At 40.4% G+C, this 20665-nt stretch overlaps 1 protein-coding gene across 1 annotated transcript; it reads left to right on the forward strand.

Moving 5' to 3' along the window:
• Nucleotides 1-332: 332 nt before the first annotated feature.
• On the forward strand, nucleotides 333-19430 carry LOC139736602 (glycoprotein hormone beta-5-like). Its single transcript, XM_071647349.1, has 3 exons — nucleotides 333-760; nucleotides 17114-17373; nucleotides 18461-19430. Exons 1-3 carry the CDS (start codon nucleotides 724-726, stop codon nucleotides 18653-18655), a joined length of 492 nt encoding a protein of 163 aa, XP_071503450.1. The 5' UTR covers nucleotides 333-723; the 3' UTR covers nucleotides 18656-19430.
• The last annotated feature ends 1235 nt before the right edge of the window (nucleotides 19431-20665 follow it).

Raw genomic sequence — 20665 nt, forward strand, 5'->3', positions numbered from 1 at the left:
TCTGCCTAAAAGTCACTCTCAAGATGTAAGTGGAACGTACCAGTTCATGAGCTAAGTCTCGACTCTGAAATAAAAAAGAGAGGAAAATCTGTTTGTCTAGCGCCCTGGGTGTAATCTGAACACTACTGCCGAGTTTGTTCATAACACGAGAATTTCCTATAACTGCGCCGATCTTCAAGACAACGGAAGTATATCACCCTTCGACGCAAGGACTGCCGTCGCTAGTATAAGCGTTACTGTGTGACGTCACTATATGTGTATACGGCAACACAGTACGCTATTAGGGGTCTCTTTTTCTCGGCGTGGGCAGTCGATGTGAGTACATGCATGGAATAACACGCGATGAATACATTATCATTAAAAACCGATCCGTGTCGCGAAATGACCACGAAAAATTGAAAGATCTTCTTTCTCAAGCTCACAGTCATGAATTAAATATCCAGCGTGGCGTGCATCAGGGATAGAGAACTCAACCCTTTCCCCCTTCGTTTCATCCCTTTTCCGTTTCAGCTCTCCAGCAAGAAGTTATTGGACAAGCCTCCGCTGTGGGGGAAAAGCTGAGAGGGCAACACATTGCTGAAGAAAAAAGGCGGCGGTTTGACATTAAAACAAGGCGAGAAAGCGGCCCTAACCAACGGGCTGTCGTGGCCTGTCTTGGTCGACTTAAATCTGAGGCAATAAAGCCGGGCACCAGGGAGAAAGGAGGCGAAATATAGCTGGTTTATGCTTTCGGTTGGATACGCAATAACAACTCATACATGTAAGTATATTGCTATTACTCTCAATATCATGAAGTGCTTACACTTGTACGCATATAGCAGCTAACATGACATCGGCTCTTACGGTTGTCCGCTCTTCGTTTACAATTAATCCCAACGTTAAACGTAATGTACATGGCCTTTCTTTACAATGCAATTCAAAGAATAGATTTTTTTTTTCTTTCGAGATCCCAAAGGGATTCACGTTTCATGTTGTACATGGCTTTCAGAACACGGTAACTTAAAGTGTTTATCTGTCGTACAGTTATGCAGTTGTGTACTTTTATGCATTTTTTGGGAATGAAATGTAAAATGTCTGCCATAAAGGTATTGATAATTTTGTTCAAATAATACATAATTACATGACTTTTTTTTGTTTTGATATTTATGCACAATAACCTTGCGAAAGGAGGAACCCTACCCCAGGGGTAATGTATGGTCTAAAGGATTGACCCCTTATTCAAAATGGGCCATCCTTGGGGAGAAAAGAGAGGCTGCAGTGTTAAAACATTATTGCCCAAGTATGGATATTAGATAAATAGATAGAGGGTGCAATTTGATAGTCCAAAACTGGTCTCATGAGCATGATGGGAGAATGTGAATGAAGAATGTGCGGTCGTTATACATTAATGTGAGCCCAATATCGTACAGCGGGAAGCTCAGTGTGCTTAACGTAATTATAATCTTATAACAATACTCGATATCATAAAGTACAGATTACAATGAAGTCTTTGAAAAACAAATAGATAAGAGACGTCAAAACAAACTTCCTCCACCAATCCTTAATATCCGTCTTCTGCATTGCATCCTTGAAGTGCTAATTATCAGAGGCATGCTGTTATTTGTTTTCTTATAAATCGAATAAAACCTAATATTGCCTTGGCTAGTTCGCCTGAGGCGGATGCACGCGGAATCTCAGTGCTGTATATTTAGCTCGGACGCTCAGCAAAACTCTGCCAGCTATTATAATCAAAAACAACAGATTAGACATCGTCTAATCAGCGTCTTGTATACGTGCCAAGCAACACGCTCGTGTTGGTGATGGTGTCATACAACGGCTGTTTTGAAGTCTGTATAGCACATAATATGATGTAGGCAGCCGTTTCTTTTAACGCACGTTAAATCAAGCTATAAATTATTCCGCAACGGAGTGAGGCAGGAGCAAAAACTCTGCCTTGTCGTTCGTATCACCTTTGATTACCATCGCAAAAGCGTCTCGGGGCGGTATAGCAGCTACAAAGGTGAGTAAAGCTTGTTAGCAGCAGTGATGGTCTATTTGGATGTGTGGAATGAGCGAGCATTTATGGTACCAATTAAATTTAAAATAGGGCCAGCTATCCGCCCAAGTCATCGAGATGTGTTAAACCCAGGCACAGTAGCGCCAAATATTTTGATGGAAGCTAGTAAGCGAGGCTTAAGTGCACGGCCGTAGGTCATGGGTACTTAAGAGGGCACTTACAAGGCAAAGTCATTAAATGGTTTCACAAAACGATTTATTCTGAGTAGGCTAACATTCTGCACTATGGTATTTAGTACCAAGTGTCTTCAATTGCATGATACTTAAGGGAAATGCCTAAAAACTTGTTGTCTTTTTTAAAGAAAGACCTCAATTTTACAAAATTGCTAATCAGGTACACTGCTGTTGAAGAAAAATCGTGAACTCAAATGATAATTATGCTTCTAATACAAAAATATTCATTCAATTCTTCAATGATGTTTATATTTTTTTTAATACACAATGAAACTAAATAAAGTTGGATTTTGCGAGCTTTTCTGTAATTTTTTTGTCGTGGATTTCATATAATTGCAATTGAAAATTGAGGATATGATTTTGATTGTCAATGCCCTGCCGTCAGAATGTATAAAGCTGACACTACAGCTGGATGATAAATTATGTAACTTCATTCGTCACGTTAGTGGAAAGAAGTCTGTGCTACTGAATGTGTACGTGTGTGTTGTGATTTTGTGCAAAGATTGATTGATTGTGTGTGTGTGTGTATGTGTGTGTGTGTGCGTGTGTTTGTGCGTGAGTGTGTGTGTGTGTGCGTGTCTTCATGTGCAATGCGCAGAGGGATATCAGCTTCCGTTCTTTGTCACATCATTAATTTCACTTTATTATCATCCCAGCGGCAGTTGTAATGCACCATGGGGCGATAAACCTAATAATCTGTCCAGGGATCTGTCTGTCTTTGTTTTGTTTTGCTTTGGTTCTTTTTCTCTCTGTCTTTCGAGAAAGTACTGAGCAAGCGTCCTACAAGTGTAAAACAAGTGTCGCTACAAAAGGGATACGGAAAATTCTCAAAACTAGCCGTCGCAGATTTTCACACTGTGATGGGCCAACACAGGGCGGTCAAACTTAGGGTAGAGGTGTGAATGTACTTTACTGGTTGTTGAAACAAGCATCGAAAGAGTGCGATTCGGATTCTCATAAGGTGTATATTGGCTGGTTTACATGCATGTCAAATTAGGTCGGAGGAAAAAAAAAAGTTACTTTTCTTTTATCGTCATCAGCATACCCCAGTACAAACAGCCGACGTTAATGCGGATGTACTTATATATATGCAATCAAATTGAGTATAACGGACCTAATTCAAAACGATTCTCATTAAAGGCCCTGCTTGCCATTGGGAGCAGTGATTTGAAAAACAAAACAAAACCTGAAACAAAACATCCTACCACATAAAAATTTGGCAATAAAGCCTGAAATATAAGGAGATATCACTATTTTTCTCAATAAACCATAACTGTAGACGGTTTATTCTTGAAACAGTTCTAGTGAAACTATTGTTCACATTTTTATATTCAACAATACTTAACACAGACCATACTGAGCAACAATTTTTCATCGGTTATTTCTATCCTAACTCACATTTTAGAACTATTTTGAAGCCCTAAAGCTGGGTTTTTGTTCCATCTGCAAATGGTAAACAGTGCCTTTAACCTCTTTCATTCAGTAGATCAAACTGTTTGACCGATTTCCCTCTTATTGTACATATAGGTCAATGAACAAGCCTAGTAATGATACATGATAATTATTATGACAAGTTTATCCAATAACAAGCTTAGTAATGATATATTTTGTAGAATGCAAGAGATTCAAGGTTATTTGGCGAGCCATAATTTATATGCATACATAAACCATACGAGGAGAATATGAACAAACAGAAGTTCCTCTATAACAATTAGCACTTCTGCTGCTAGTGCTTCAGTCACAGTCGTCGAACGATGTGGTCAAAGCCAAGTCGTGTTCGACAACGCGAAGCCTCACCTTAAAGGGATGGTATAGGTTTGGTTGAGATGGGGTTTCTTATAAAATGATTATGAAAGAGCACACAGTTCTTCGAGAAATTCAAAGTTTCTTTGATGAAAATTGGTTTTGAAATGGCTGAGATATTTTCCAGAAACAAAGAGGTCCTAATAAGAGATCATTTGGACCACTTTGATTGACTTTGTTTTCGGATTTTTCAGCCATTTCAAAACCAACTTTTATCAAATAAACTTTGAATACCTGTTAGAATTGTATGCTCTTTAATATTTCAAAAGTGGTTTCTAATCATCTTGCAAAACGTTAAAATCTGAATCCTCATCTCAATTAAAACTACACCATCTCTTTAAAAGCGAGCAGGCAGATACCACTTTTTTATTTGAATTAATTTTGTCGTAATAAGTCTTACTTTTTCCTCCCCATCTTCTATGACCCTGAAAGAATTTGACTGGCAGATGATTACAAGTGCGTAGTTGCCTTCCTCCCTTTTCTTTCTTCCATCATTCTTTGGGAGCGGTTGTTTAGTTCTGATGTCTTCGTTGTATAGCTCACGTGGTCATTTTTCCCTCGCACGTTTCTGATCTTTGATTCGCTAATTGCAGCCTCTCACTTCAGAATACAATTTTGATATTTCTTCTTAGGATATTTGTTCTGCCAAACTGATAGTTTGGTACGTTAATGCTTCTGTGAATTGAGAGATGAATGAACAAAGGGCAAACAAATTTACCAAAAAAAAAAAAGCCTCAACTCATTCCACTGTCACTGCCCTAGCACAAGCACGTATACGAAAGCATTTAAAATGACAAAAATCTCAGGCACACGAATGCGAAACTTTACATCGAAGCCAAGTACACCCCCTTTGTTTGATTTTTCATCTTTGAGAAGATAATGTATTGTGTTGCCACACATTGAAAAAATGAGCTTATAGCATCAAGTAGCAAGTATACTGCAGATCGTCTGAAACGGCCAACAGATTTTGCTATTATTGTTATCGACGGTACAATGCAAAGAAGTGACAAACGTTTTTAACCTTGTCATTACTTTTCAGTGATAATTCAACTTAAACTTAAATGAATTTTGAACCTCTGCAAAAACATAAATGACAGGTATCAACAAGTTAAACGAAGAGTGGGCGAGAACAATAATCATTTGCTTGAAAGTTGCGAATCATCCGTATTAAGCCGCTTAATCTCATGCAATGAACTTCCTCCTTGACAGCTGCGCCTGATCATCGGAGTTCCTTATTCTTCTCGCTTTTTTTTCTCTTTATTTTCTCTCTCCTTCTTGCCCTCTTCCTTTCCTATGGACTGTCTGTCTGTATATGTCTCTCTCTCTCTCTTACACATACACACAATCCTATCTTTCTTTTTTCTTGTCTTTCTCACAGTTACACAATACATACATACATACATACAGACATACATGCATACACACATACATAGGCCTATATACACACTCACAGCCCCCCCCCACACACACACACACATACGTACATACATACATTCATACCAGGGAGGTAGGGAGAACTCCATCTCCCTGTTCATACAACACACACATACACACACACACACACACACACACACACACACATACTCTTCTCTTCTCTCTTCTCCTCCCTCTCTCCGCCTCCTTCCCTTTCTCTTCCACCCCACTCCATCTCTCGGAATCTCTCTTCCTTTCCTCTCTTTCTCATTTCTCTTTTTCCTCCTATCTGTCTCTCTTTCCCACCCTCAGTCCCTCGGTCTCTCTGACTGTCTTTGTGGGTGAACCTGCGAGTACGTCTTTTTTTCATTCCCATCTCTTTCTATTCAGTTCCGCTGTCTTTCTGTCCGATATGTTCGTTCTCATTCTTCCTAAACTATTCCATGCAGAGAGCAACGCTCGCATATGCGTCGCCGCATGCGACAGGAGAGCCAAAAAACAAGCACAATCTGATCAATTTTTGCCAGTGAAGACGTTATAGAAGGGAATCACTTTCAATGAAGCCTAACCGCTTGAAAGAAATCTCCCTCTAGATCCCCTCTAAATCCCGCAATGAGATGTCAGTAAATACGTTCAGACGGAATGAATTGCGGAACAATCTCTATAATGTATATGGATATTGTATTCAAATCAGCGATAAAGTGATCCCGAAGTAGGAAGTCTAGCTTGCCTGCAACGTCTAACATTCCCCCCCCCCCCCAAAGTAGTATACTTGCAGTTGCGGCACAGATACGCCCTAATGCATTATACACCAAGAATTCACACATAGACGCGCGCGAACACGAAAATAGTCGCAAACGGGTACAATTTCCCTATACCACCCATCTTAAGGAGCTATCTTCTCACCAGCAGGCGAATATAATATATCCTTGAGGTTTGGGAAGCGAACTAATTATCGCAAATGAGAGGTAGTTCCAAGGACGTTTTTTACTAAGTGCTATTGCTCCGGAGCTCACTGCGATGCAAATGTGTGTGAACCTATCATTATATGCCATCTTACCAACCCCATCTCTTTTCTCACCCCTTCTCTTTCACCTCTCCCCTCTCTCTCTTTGAAAAGAATGCATGCCTTTACAGAAAATACACATTTGACTCAATTCATCGGTAGAATTTAGGGCAGACCTTGTGGGGTGATATTTTCTAGGTGTCCCTTGTTTTACATAATGAACGTCATGAAGGTTTGTAGGAAAAAAGAGACCATCTCCCCACTGCTTATTTTCTACGTCTGTTTTGTTTTGTTTAGTTTCGTTGTTGTCGCCGTTATGTTTTAGCTTTTCTTTGTTGAATTTCAGATCAATTTCGGCGAAATTTAGGCGTGTCATTTTAGTCGTTGATGAGAAAGTGAATAAAAGTTTGTCATCCTGCAACAACAACAGCAACAACAACAAATTGATTACTTCGAGTTCTTTTCCCCCTAAGTTTCTGAACTACAATGCGAAGTATCTGTTGCTCCATATGAAGACTGAAGAACGCGCTGATTCATCTAACTTATTATCGCATTTTGAGGATTGCCGTGGCATAGCATCTCGATAATATTCCTTGCATTCGCAGGGAAGTGGCAGTAGATTGAATACAAAGATTGTTGAGAGCATGGATAACTTTCCGCGTACTCTTTACCTTCGATACTAAGTTTTCTCTTCGACTTATAGTGTGCGTGTTCATCTAGAAATAGTATATATTTTACTTTTATGAATAATCATATGAAGACATGATTACATATTTCTATTTTGTATGTCTGTGTGTGTGCATACAATCATAGACATGCATTTGCGATAAACACAAAATTGAATAATGATGACCTTTCTCTCTCGTACTTTTGTCCCTGTTTTTCATTCTTTTTTTCCTCTGATATTTAAGTCTTGCCCTATCTCCGTCTTGATCTCTTCCTCTATCTCCTTTTTTCGCTTTACGCCAATCCTTTTTCCTTATCTTCTTCCTTTATCTCCTTTCCATTCCTTGTGACCACATTATCTGACTTCCTTGAATCGAGGACGATGCATGGCGGGAAGGGGAGTTGAAATCGAAGTAATCTCGACCTGCTTTAATGGGAAAGGAAAAAGGATGATGCAAATCCACTTCAAGGCGCAGACGTTGAAACTTCCTGTGAAGTAGTTTGTGTGCGTTTGTGTGTGTGTGTGTGTGTGTGTGTGTGTGTGTGTGTTTAACTTATGAAGCCAAACGAGTTTAGGACGTCTATTGGACTTTGCTAAAAACGAGTGAAAAAGGACGTCTGGAGTAGACCGTTACTCGCAGCAGCTGTCGCTGATGCAGGCATCAAAAGATGCAGTTTTCCTCCCAGTTCCTCTTCTTGTCCGCAGATGGCCAGGAGAGATGGCGAGGGGAGATGGACAAGATGAAAAGGGGTGTGTATGGAGAGCGAGCACATAATGACAGTTGTAAACTCTCCTGTATTAGCCCCTAATTTGCGCAATATCATGAGTCTCGAGAGAAGGAAATGTGTTCATTTCAGCATAGAGTGTATGACTCATCTTACGTGTAAGCCATAGTTATGTAGCAGTGCATGGCTTCGTAGAGGTTCTCCTGAAAGAACGCTATGGGGCAGGACGATTGGTGAAATTAAACACACACACATACACATACACATACACACACACACACACACCACACACACACACACACACACACACCACACACACACACACACACACACACACACACACACACACACACACACATAATATAAGGAGAAATCCAAGTAATGTTTTTAACTCTAATTCGCTGTGTCAGGTGGTGGTTTTGTACGGAGGTTGATCGACTTTGTGCTGAAACCGCACAGAGAAAACTGGTGAAATCTTGTGGAAATTAGATTGATGCCTTACACTCCATGACAGAGCAGAGCTGCTGCGTCTACCAGACAACTTCTTATTGAAAAATCCCAGACGGAAAGGTACAGTAGTGTGACAAAATCAGGTTGTGATTGCCTTTAGTCAGTAGATTTTGTAAGAAATTTCCGGAACCAAGAAATATTCTTTATTCTTTAAAATACAGCTGTAATGTCATGTATTTGCAATGATGAATGTCCGAGATTCATATTCTGACAAACTCAATCAGGTCGGGAAGGTCATGATTTGAAAACCAAGACTACTGCTAAAGGTCTTCTCAAACTTAAATGTTTTACAATTTGACCATGGCAATGTTTAAACGGGTAATGGTTAATATTTCGACGGTTCTTTAATACGAAAATGGAATAAGGTTCGTTATTCTGAAACACACGAATTTCTGTACCTAGATATTCACTAATCCGAAAACGAAATAGCGTTTATTGATTCGAACATTTGTGGCGTTATTCCGAAGGTTCGTTAATCCAAATATCAAAATAGAGGTGCGTAGGGCCTAATAACGAACAGTTAGGTTTATATAATGATAATGAACCTTATTGCGATTTTCGAATCAATGAATCTTCGGAACAATGGACCTTCAGAACTGCGAATTGTAACCGTATAAACATGAGAGTAAAACGGAATCACTGTGCAAATGCTCAAATCTCTAACGTGTGCTATATACTTCACGTCTTGAGATGTTCTGTAGGACGAGAAGTTAAAAGGTCGCGGTGACGTCATTCAGTTATGCCCATACCCCTCAACCTGGGTTTGTCACAGTGGTTTGGCACTGTTTACCTTGACTGTATCTTTGCCGGCAGCACTTGATGCACGAGTGCTACTTCAGGGGACGGTTAGACGTTGGCGTTATTTGGCACTTAAAACATTACGACTCTGTATAGGAAACCATATTAGCATCGACTCCATCACGCACTGGTTTGTCGATTTGTCACCTTCCGAGTGAGCAGTAAAGCCTATGGCTTGTAGGTCTCTCAGCTGTCTTTGTCTTCACATAGGCGCGTGTGTATTGAGTTGATTATTAAGCTATATACACGCACACACACAAACACACAAACACACACTTTTTTGAGAATATTTTTTATTCGAATTTCCTTCGATATCTCCATCGTTTTCGCAATGTAAGGAATTCAAACAATGAGTTCGTGCAGATCCATGCAAACAAAAAGACACACACACACATTCGCGCGCGCACACACAAACACATAAACATACAAACACACCCATACTTTTTCCAGTGGTCTTTATTCATTTCCATTCAAATAATACACTACAAATAAAACAATAACACATACATATTAGATTATATACAAATCAAAGCATTACAAGCTCTTATTCCACACAAGATGCTTTCGATTCACTGGCATAGTAACATCCTAAACGAAGAAGAACGAAACTCGCAATGATGGAAAGATCGTAAAGTGCATCTGCATTGCATGTTCAAGTTAAGCTACGGTCACAAAGGTTTGTACGAAGGATGTGTTCAACAGATCGTAGAGATTCGTAGATGGGGCATAGATTTTTACCGCCTTCTGACGAAGTTCGTAAGAACGCCGTTTGATTCGCAAGAACATCTTGGAGATCTTCTTGAGAAACGAAATGATTATCGGGTTTACAATGTCCTTAGAATTCGTACGTTTTTCCCAAGAATGCCTGAGTTCTTCTCATTGCGTCATAATTACGGCCATCTTACGATTTTTGCAGTCGCAAGAGAGTCGTACGTTCAGCTCACAGCATTCTCAAGTAATTCGTAAGAAGATCTTACGATTTTTTTCCATAGTTTGTCCGGTAGCAAACAAACGCTGCCGAGTACAGTCGACAATTGTGAAACCTCGGTCACAACCGATCGCCCGTACGTGTTTTGGGGAGGCCACGGCGGCCACTCTTTTTTTTTCTGAAAACGTGGGGAAGGAGTGGCAAGAGCAGGAAGGGAGTACGGTTGCGCAAGGTGTAAGTACGTGCCATAAGCGGTCGCGTCCATCACACGTAGCGCACGTGGTAAGTTGAACGTGCTTACAACGTGCTTACAACGTACGATTTCCATGCGACTGCACGTTGTCGTACCAAGGACGTACTTACACGTGCTGCTCACGTATGTTGTAAGAGCGTGCAAGTCGCCTGTGGGGGGGGGGGGGTGAATTTGTAGCCCGATCGCAGCTCGAACGCAGCGAAAGTTTTGCATGCACTAAAAGTGCTACGTCGTGTCTGCGTGCTCCCAAATCCGTACCGGGGCTGTACTTACTGTCTACGGATCCCCGAATTTTGCCCACGTTTTTGCGAGTAGACAGCACGCACTTGCAAGTACGGCGGGTTGTGACCGAGGCATGACCTTGCATCAGAAAACGAACAGAAAGTCGCACCTTACGTAAGGACTCCAAAAAGTCAATGTTGAATTTTTCATATTCTCTGAAAGAGCTATTCTTCGTCTACATTATTCTTAAGTTTGGGGTTATAAAATCCATGTCTGGCGACTTTTTGTTAGTTTTGTGACGCAGGGTCACAATTATGATATGACTATTCATAGTCCCGTATATCTTTGACAGGAGATGATTCCTCGTCGAACACCATGAACAGAATGACGATTTGAACTTCGCGCGTTTGGCTTCATAGTCCCTAATGACCAATAATTGCACACTTCGTAGACGTACTCCTTACGAGCAGCTTACGAACGTCTTATGAAGGTTATGTGTCGTTCTTACGAACGCCGTGAGAGCCTTCTGTGAACAACTTAAGGCGTTCTTACGATCATCTCAAGAATGTAAGGCTTCTAGAATTGTCTCGCGACCCTACGAAATCTACACAAATCTTCCGTGATTTGTTCCTTGTTCTTATGACGTTCGTACAGCCACCTTACGAAAACGTGTGTTTCGTATGATGTGGAAAAAAAAATCTCGGACAAGACCATCGACCAGGCTGCGAAGTTACGAACGGCCTAAGAAAGGTCTACGAACGCTGGTTTCGTACGGCCTTCTTCAGAAGATCTTTCGAAATGGCCTAAAAATCGTTCTTACGGCGTTCGTAGCAGTTCTTTAGGGCATTTGTGACCGAGCCTTTACGCCATCTAAAGCTACGGTCACAAAGGTTTGTACGAACGATGCGTCCGTACGAATGTCACTGTTCGTACGAATTCTTTAGTTCGCCTTACGAAGAGAGGGTTTCGTACGAAGTTAAAAAAAATCTTGGACAAGACCATCGACCAGGCTACGAACTTGCGAACGGTCTACGAACGGTCTACGAACGCTGGTTTCGTACGGCCTTCTTAAGGAGATCTTACGAAATTGTCTAAAAACCGTTCGTATGGCGTTCGTTACAGTTCTTAATGGTATTTGTGACCGAGCCATTACGATTTTTTGTTGTCGAAAGATACTCGTACCTCACGGCATTCTCAAGTCATTCGTAAGAAGATCTTACGAATTTTTGTACAATTTGTCAGGTTGCAAAAAAGAAAAGAAAAGAAAAAAAGCGCTGCCGTGTACTGCCAAAACCTTTGTGACTGTTGAAAGTTCGATCCTGTCAAAATGACATGAGTGCCAAGGAGGCTACAACTGCAGCTGTATTTGCAAGTAGAGTTGGAAGAGGAAGAAGATCTAGCGGTTGTAGCAGCTCCCCCTTTCTTTTTTCCCCTTCGCTCTCTTCCCTTTAATAGACTTTCCTTTTGGTCCCATATTTCTTCGACAGGAAATGCTTCTTCGTCGAACACCACGAACAGAATGACGATTTAAACATCGCGCGTTTGGCGTTATGCTCCCTAAAACTCAACAATTGCACAAATTGTGTCCGTTAGTAAAGCCCCGGTCACACAGCACTCCACGTCTAAATCACGTACAAAAAGTTATGAAAATCTGGTGGACGTGGTCGTAAGTGGTAATTTTTTGGTCAATTTTGATTTGGCCGTGCTTTGTACGGGGTATGGCCGTTGGCGGCTGTTCCACTGCTGAAGCACTGCATAAGCACGGCTAACCACGTCCAGCCACGTGTATGTAACTACGTGGAAAATCCATTTGTCAGTGATAAGCCGCTAAACACACGCTATTTCCCGTGATACCAACGCGTAACACGAGTCAGATGACCGTGCTCTGCCCGCGACAGACCGCTAAACTTTCGGGTCTTACCGCGTCTCCCCAAGTTTTAATCACTGCCGGAACACGGATTATCACGTGTGTTTCACGTGTGTTGCACGTCTTTACCACGTGTGCCGCCCGTAGTTGTCCGCGGAATAAATTTTGAGCAGTTCAAAACTTTTTACCGCGTCGGACGCCGTTCCGATTTTTCCCCGCGTCCTGCCACGTCTATAAATCGACCGTAGCTCGTCTTAAACTCGACATTAACACGAACAACATCGTCTGCTTCACGTTAGACCACTTTTTGACGTGTTTTGGCCGTGATTAAGCCGTAAAGAGCTGTGTGACCGGGCGTTAACGCTTACCTACGAACGCCGTAATAGCCCTCTGTGACCAACTTAAAGCGTTCTTACGATCATCTTAACAATTTGAGGCTTCTAGAATTGTCTCGCGACCCTACGAAATCTACAAAAGTCTTACATGGTTCTTACGTTGTCCTTATGACGTTCGTACGTCCGCCTTTAATACGAAAGAGGGAGTTTCGTACGATGTGGAAAAAATCTTGACAAGTCCATCGACCAGACTGCGAACTTACGAACGGTTTACGAAAGGTCTACGAACGCTGGTTTCGTACGGTCTTCTTATGAAGAATGGTCTCTATCCTTCTTTACGGCGTTCGTAGCAGTTCCTAAAGGCATTTGTGACCGAGCCTTTAGCTGTCCTATACAACAAAATCAAATAGAATTGCACATGCCTCATCACGTGTGGCATTGCAGAGTTATCGATTTTAAGAGTGGTCAAAACCACAGTGTGCAAATCAAATGAGATGATAATGTCATCACCTCACAACTTTCTCATCGGTTTGTACAAGAGGTGGCGTTTTAGGCCGATCACTTTGCACCTACAACCGATTTTCCTCCATAAAGGTCATGGTTATTACTTGTTGGCCTGTAAATGATGAAGCTCAAGAATTATTAGACTTAAAGGACAAAATTTTGTTTCTAATTTCATATGTAAGAAGACTACATTTATTGCAAAACCTGATGTGTGCATATCATTCCGAGAGGTGAAATTTGCATCATCACGCGCATGTTTGCATAGGAGGCTGTGACTAATATCGCAGTTGACAGTTGCGTGTAAACATGATTGTTGAAATTTCTTTTTTCCTGTTCGAATTTGATGACATTTCTACCCGTATCTTTGTTTAAATTTACTCTTTTCATTAAGGCCTACTTGAAAATAGAGCGGGAAGGCTATGGGGAGATAGTTTACTTATATATATGTATATATATATATATATATATATATATATATATATATGTATATATTTATATATATATGTATATATATATATATATATATATATAAATATATATATATATATACATACACATTGTATCAAGACAAGTGTATACATAGATAAAACTGATGGTCGCTTAGCAGGGATTAACAAAATAGCTGGCCGCAAGATCTACAGTGAAGACGAATCTACCAGCACTTTTAGCCATTATACAGCTATGATTTCGTGTGGGTTTTTTTTTTTTTTAAATTCAATTAAAGGACATATTCAACTGTTATTTCCACAAGTGTTTCAGCTCTGAAATGTCCTGGAAGCCTGAGAGGCCTTAAAACTGGAAAATTATTGTTAACTGCTCTTAACTTTTTCTCTTTTCCTGTTTAGATTTTTTTCTCTCTTCTTTTTCGGTCTTGTGGCAGCCCCAGATGGACGTGGCGTCCAAAATTTGAAACCTTTCAACTGGACTCTTTTATAATGTGCTCCTGGTATGGTCTTGGCAGTATTTCCTGATTTTCCGCTCATTGAAAGACGGCAACACTTGTGTGCCGCCTTTCAAACAGTTCTAATAGAGCTCTTCCATATAGACAGCTGCATGTCTACATCATGTATGATAAGGTCTGCACTGGGGTTGTTGTTTGAAAGAAAAAGCTTTAAACTTGTAGCAGCTGTCATTTCTCGTCTTTATTACTTGTTCTCTCAAATGTATCTTGAGTGAGCAGAACCACACAGACAAACAAACACAAACACACATAAACACGTACATTACACTATAACAAAGGAACATTAAAAGTAATACACATTGCTCACAATACGGACACAATAAGACAAATCCGAAAGGTTTCATTCAGAATGAAAATCCAAAACAGTTGCAACAACAGGAAAAGAAGAGGACTGATGTACTGTGGATGCATTCAGGCGCAGTAACGGTTGGAATTACACAAGGTCTTTCTAATAAGCATCTGATAAACTCTTCAATACATATGACCCGATTCGCATTGATTATGCACCACGGAAGGGAAGGCAAAAACGAAGCGCATAAATTTGGGGAATAAATGACGAAATTTTGGAAGCCATTCAAACACACCGACCTGCAATCCTTCCAAAGGAAGACAAAAAAAAAAATCCATGCGTGAGAAAATCTCCAAATTCTTCAAACACACGGCAGAGCGTTCCAGAAATAATCGATTTTTAATACCCGATTCAGAGGTACAGAAGCGTATGCACGCAGCCTTAATCGGATATAAGGCCGATAAGATGCAATCAGTAAATTAAGAGGAAACACGCACGTATGGTGTCTAGGTTTTCTTGACAAAAGCGCGATAAGCGTAATGATTGAAGGGGAAGAAAAACGGTGCAAGGAATAATCGCAGAGTCAGCGGGATGGGCTTTACCTGCTATCTTATGAGCTGTCGCAGTTTAATTTTGGAAGGTACCGTGAAGAAGAAGTGAGACGGATACAGAAATATAGCGAAATTGGTGCGGAATATCGTAATATTGGTCATTCACATTTTGTTGTCGTGCAGTGAAAGGCTTGTTACTGAGTAATAACCACTGCTCATGTGATAACGTTAGTGCGTACTGATGATCGAAACCTGGTGATGTAAGCCTGTCAGTATCTCCCGCGCTCAAGATGGCGTCCTATGCGATACGTGGAGTCGAGACTTCCCGAGCCACCCGCTCTCTTTCTGCTTTGACTATCGGTTTACCCCCGCAGGAATATTTTGTGAGAGGGACAATTTATATCTCTTGACATATTCCTCCTGCTTCCTGATTGACAGAGTCATTATTGTCCATCCCTTAAGAGGAATCCATCGAAAGCAAACCCTAGGTGTCTTGCTCCATGGCGTAGCAGTATTACCAGCAATTCTGCTTTTTCATTGTTATTACCTTTTTTTTTTTGGAAACGGAGCTTACATTACAGATCTCTCAAAACAATTCCGTTTGTTTCTGTTTTTTCGCGTTTGTTTTGTGATAGAACAATCAGAATAGAATTGCGCGTCTCATAACAATGCAAGCAAGTCATCTAATATGGTGACTCTGGGTGAATTCATGACATCCACTGTGCTGTAGGCCTATGCTGAGCAAAACTAATGTCATTTCCTCACAAAAGCTGGCATTTTCTATGTGATTCTGAGGAGGCTTTACAACGACAGCGCTATTCATTATCACTCAAAGCCCAGTAAGACTGTACTCTTTTCTTATATGTTGTATAAGATAATTCACACGTTCAATTTTGTTGTTGTTATGTTTTATGGTTTATTTGGAAAACGTAAAACATGGAACATGGAACAATAAAATTGATTAAACAAACCAACAACATTGGAGAGATTCCTTCACTGAAGAAAATCTACTTTAACGGCCGTGTTAGATCCATCAAAACTCATAAAAAATAAAGGTCCGCTGCCCAACATCAGAATGGCTTAACGTCTCGATCTCACGACATAATAGTAAATATTGGCGTACACCCGCCAACATAAGGTCATCCACCTGTTTTTTCTCCTCCTGAACCATTTGCGTGGTAAATAAATCTATAAGTCATATTGTCACTTCTTATTCTCTATCTCGATCACTTCACGGCAATGGGTCTCGAATTTCGACCGCCCCCTCTCACCTACAACTCATTAAATACAACATATCAAAAGGTCAGAAGACTCTGATCATCCCCCAGTATCTCATCTATACATCAACACAAACACTGACAAAGGGTTACGACCAACAACAACAACCGACACATACACACACACGCACGCACACACACAAATACTGTCCAGAGATCGAAGTAGCTCGCCCACAAGAAGCTAAAATGACATGCTGTGAGGCTGGGTTTTATAGCCTACAGGTAGTAGGATCTGTAACAGGTGTTAGGATCATTTCTTCAGAAGGCTATCTCTTCATCATCTTGGGTAAGGGGCTGCATGCTTCCCCACTAATAAGTTATGATTATCATCACTGCAAGGATGGAGTTCTGTCTTACATCTTTACCGTCTCAGCGTGATCGAGTTATATTATAACTGTGGTCTCATCATGAACAGTGTATACTTACACTTCAGTGTCCATCCATCGTATTATGTTTAAATGTGTCCGGAATCCGTTGATGTAATCGCCTGTCTCGCATTTTTAGGTAGGAATGTAACTTAATCAACCAGTTGGTACAGCATCGAAGTGGAAAGGATAACAACCTATTCTAGAAGTATGAAGTCAAATATCGTGTCTTACCCCACCAAGGTTGCAAAATACTCTTTCACGTCTTCTGGAAGAACGTCTCCTCTCACATTCGACGGGAACATACCCCTCCCCTCTCTCCCCCCCCCCCCGAAAAAAAAGAGCCGTCCCTATAACATGATATGATAAATGGCTTAAAATCTCTCCTTTCTCAATCTTCGCCACTCTAGCTCTAGCCATGAAGTCAGAGGGGAGAGAGAAAGCTGCATCGGTGTCAACGAACACATACCAACTGCATCCGGTACTGACCTGGACAGTTCTCACGGCGCTTGTCCTTTACTGCGTGCTATGTCCGACGGCTGTTGGCGCCGCAAACGCAAGGCTTGGCTGCCACGTGAGGCAATACTTGCAGTACACCGCCGAGAAGAGCGGATGCCGACCACAGAACATCGTTGTTGACGCGTGTTTCGGCAGATGCGACACGTACGAGGTAAGGGAGAGGGAAAGGAGTTGTGTGTGCATCTGGAAGCAGGCAGTGTTCAAGAAAAGCTCAAGCGCACATTTTATTTTTATTCAATTATGTAGGTTTCTGCAAGTTGTCAGGATATGATGTTATCATCTGTAAATATTGCAATATAGAAAGTTACAATCATTTTACAAGAGTACAGTATGAAACATGTCAAAAGTCAGTTTCAGACAGAAGCGGTCGAGACTGAATTTTATTGATAAAGGGCTGATTGATTTTAAATTGTCAGTGAACTGTAGTCAGCATATGAACTTGTGTAAATGTGTGTTGGTTATCGTGTATTACCGCTAATTCTAAAATTTGACAAGTACGTTTTGGTATTATTCACCGACGTTTTGCAAAATGTTCGTCGATGGGGCGCATCTAGTCACAGTCATAGCAATCGCTAGAAGGTCCGGCATCGTCAATGTCATTGCTCGTTTTGAAACACAACAACTAAAAATAAAATGCTCTTGAAAAGCAAAGTTTGTATACTGCAAAGCCTTAACTTTTCACTCGATATGAGAATCAACCGAATTTGAAAACTGATACAGACTCGTGAGGTAGATGCTTGTCTTGAAGGACCTGTTGACTTCTCTTTTGTCTACTAAGAGCCAAGGTGTTCGTTTTGATGTTGCATTTGTAACATTTATGTATTTTCCGTACGTTTTTATGTTGGTCTTTGTTGGACTTTAATCTTCCGGTGCTCAAAACAGGTACGCAGGGGCCGCGGAACCGAGGGGACGGGTAAAGGGTAGTAGGGTTAGTGCGCTTCCCCCCCCCCCCCCCCCCATATTTTTGTGCTCCCCTCGAAGGAAAAGTAATAAAAAAAAAATAATGATAAGAAAATCACAAACGACTTTTCAGAGTTCAGGGGAAGGATGGGGTGGGAGTAACTTGTACATTGACCCCTGACCCCCCCCCCCCTAAAAAAAAAAAAAAAAAAAAACCACACACACACACACACAAGAAATGTTCCGCGGCCCCTGGAACTTGATGCTGCCATTCTAGCGTTCAAGACCTTATCTTTTTTTCTCTCTCGTTTCTTTTGTTTTTATGCTCTGTTTCTTAGATTCCCGAGTTAGAATTCCCTTTCAAGTCTTCACACCATCAGATGTGCTCATACCAAGAGGTTGAGACGGTCGCCATCGAACTGAACGATTGTGATCCGGGAGTGAACAGGACGTTCTTGTACAAAAACGCCAAGAGCTGCAAGTGCCGAAACTGCTGGCCATACAACACATTCTGTTTCGGCCTTTCCCTATAAACAACTTTCCTACCAGTTTTCACGCCTAATTTTGTTTTAGTTCAAAAAATGTTCAGGCATAGGTATTTACCACGTAGGTAAGTTTGGATTTAAATTCAAAGTTGTATGATATATTTAGTCGTAAAAAATTACCGTACAAGCAGAAGAATCTTTGATTTATTCTTTTCGATAAAATGAAGTCGTTTAGATACCTAGAAAAGTCTTTGAATATAGGACGATGTTGTGAAGAGAGAATATTTTTGACAGCAGAACCCTTCTCCATTTTTGTTGTTGCAAATAGCTGAAGAAAAAAAAAATAGATGAAAATCCCACAAGGCAATTCCTCTTGCGCAAGAGTATTAATGACTGGAGTGAGGAAGTCAGTAACTTTAACCTACTTTTTGATTATGTAATGGGGATTTTCGAGAAGATTGAATATCAAATATAGCTCACGGACCTAATCATGACATCTGCGTGACATACGATCACTTTACGTCTATTCTCTTTTTTTCTCTAGTTACCGATACCAAGATGACTGGTTAACGTTTGGAACGGCGTGGTCCAATGTTATTCTGACATCTGTCAATGTAATAGGATATGACAACCTTAAAATGCTAATAATCGATGCAAAGTTTCTCGCAGAGAAAGGGAATAGTTCAACTTGCATCACCACGTCCTATGTAACACGATCAATGTGATGAAATATCTAGATGAATATTCAGCCGCGTGCTTAGGCATACACAGCCAAGCGTTATGACGACATTCCTACGGGAAGGTGCAAACATGCGAGAAATTTACCCTTGTCTCTAGAAGAGAAAGAAAGAGAAAGAAATATATATATATACATATATATACATATATATATATATATATATATATATATATATATATATATATACTCTGCACGTACCTTGGGAGCACGGGGACGGCTCTCTTAAACTCATTATTTCTTAACTTGACATCTGTTTTCCTTTTGATGACATCCTGTCTTAAATTGTAAAAAAGGCATTACAATTCTATTCATTATCTGTGAGAGCAACGTGACTTATTGGTTACAGCTCTAGATTAATAAAGAGGGTTTCTGGTTAGAATCTGTATTGTTATTGTATTATTATTATCATTATTATTATTGTTATTATTATTATTATTATTATTATTGTTATTATTGTTACTATCATTACTGTTATTATTATTATTGTTATTGTTATTATTATTGTTATTATCATTATTATCATTATTACTATTACTATCATCATCGTCATCATATTATTATTATTATCATTATTATTTTCATTATCATTTGCACTTGCCTAGTTTTGAAGACGGTGATCTAATCATGTAGACACGAATTTAAGGGTTATTTGACTCAATGTCCATCAGTTCCTGATTAACAAGGACGTTGTTGGTCCCCCGTCATTTCCTTTGATAGATCCCTATGCACACCATGAACGATAGGATCTGGCGTCGGTGTTCTTAGAATACTCTATTTGTAATCTGACAATATCGTGTGCACCTGCTGAATTTCTGCTTTAGTTTCAGTGGCATGGTTGTCACAGTTGTATCAACTGAATCAAGCGTTGTAACATTGTACTTCAAGTTCTATCTCCTGTGTATTAATTGCAACTGCATGTTGGAATATGCTTCATCCATTAATTAACCGACACCGACTGAATGAAATGCAACAGTGCTAAAATTACACATTTTTACATACCTTGTAGAATGCACCGTGTTACCGCTGATGATTAAATGACATTGTGCATTACTTAACAGCATTCTCTCTGTCTCGCTCACCTTTTACTGTCAAATGAGATCCATTGTGCAGAAGACGTTTTTCGTGGTTTCGTGACGACTCTTCGTTTTCTTATTTTTTTCCTTTGAAAAAAAAAAACCGACTACACAACGTTTCGTCGCGTGGTGGCGTATTCAAGCAATAGGTCCTGCTGTGACATTGGCTATCCAGTACTTGTGATAAGGCTACAGTATTGGGTTGCTCCCAGTACAAAGGAATTTGCTAATTTAATGCTGTATTTA

The sequence above is a fragment of the Diadema antillarum genome, unplaced genomic scaffold (assembly GCF_040938485.1).
Source record: "Diadema antillarum isolate AM-2024a unplaced genomic scaffold, OU_Dant_1.0 seq00000657_RagTag, whole genome shotgun sequence".
NCBI classification, from domain to species: Eukaryota; Metazoa; Echinodermata; class Echinoidea; order Diadematoida; family Diadematidae; genus Diadema; species Diadema antillarum.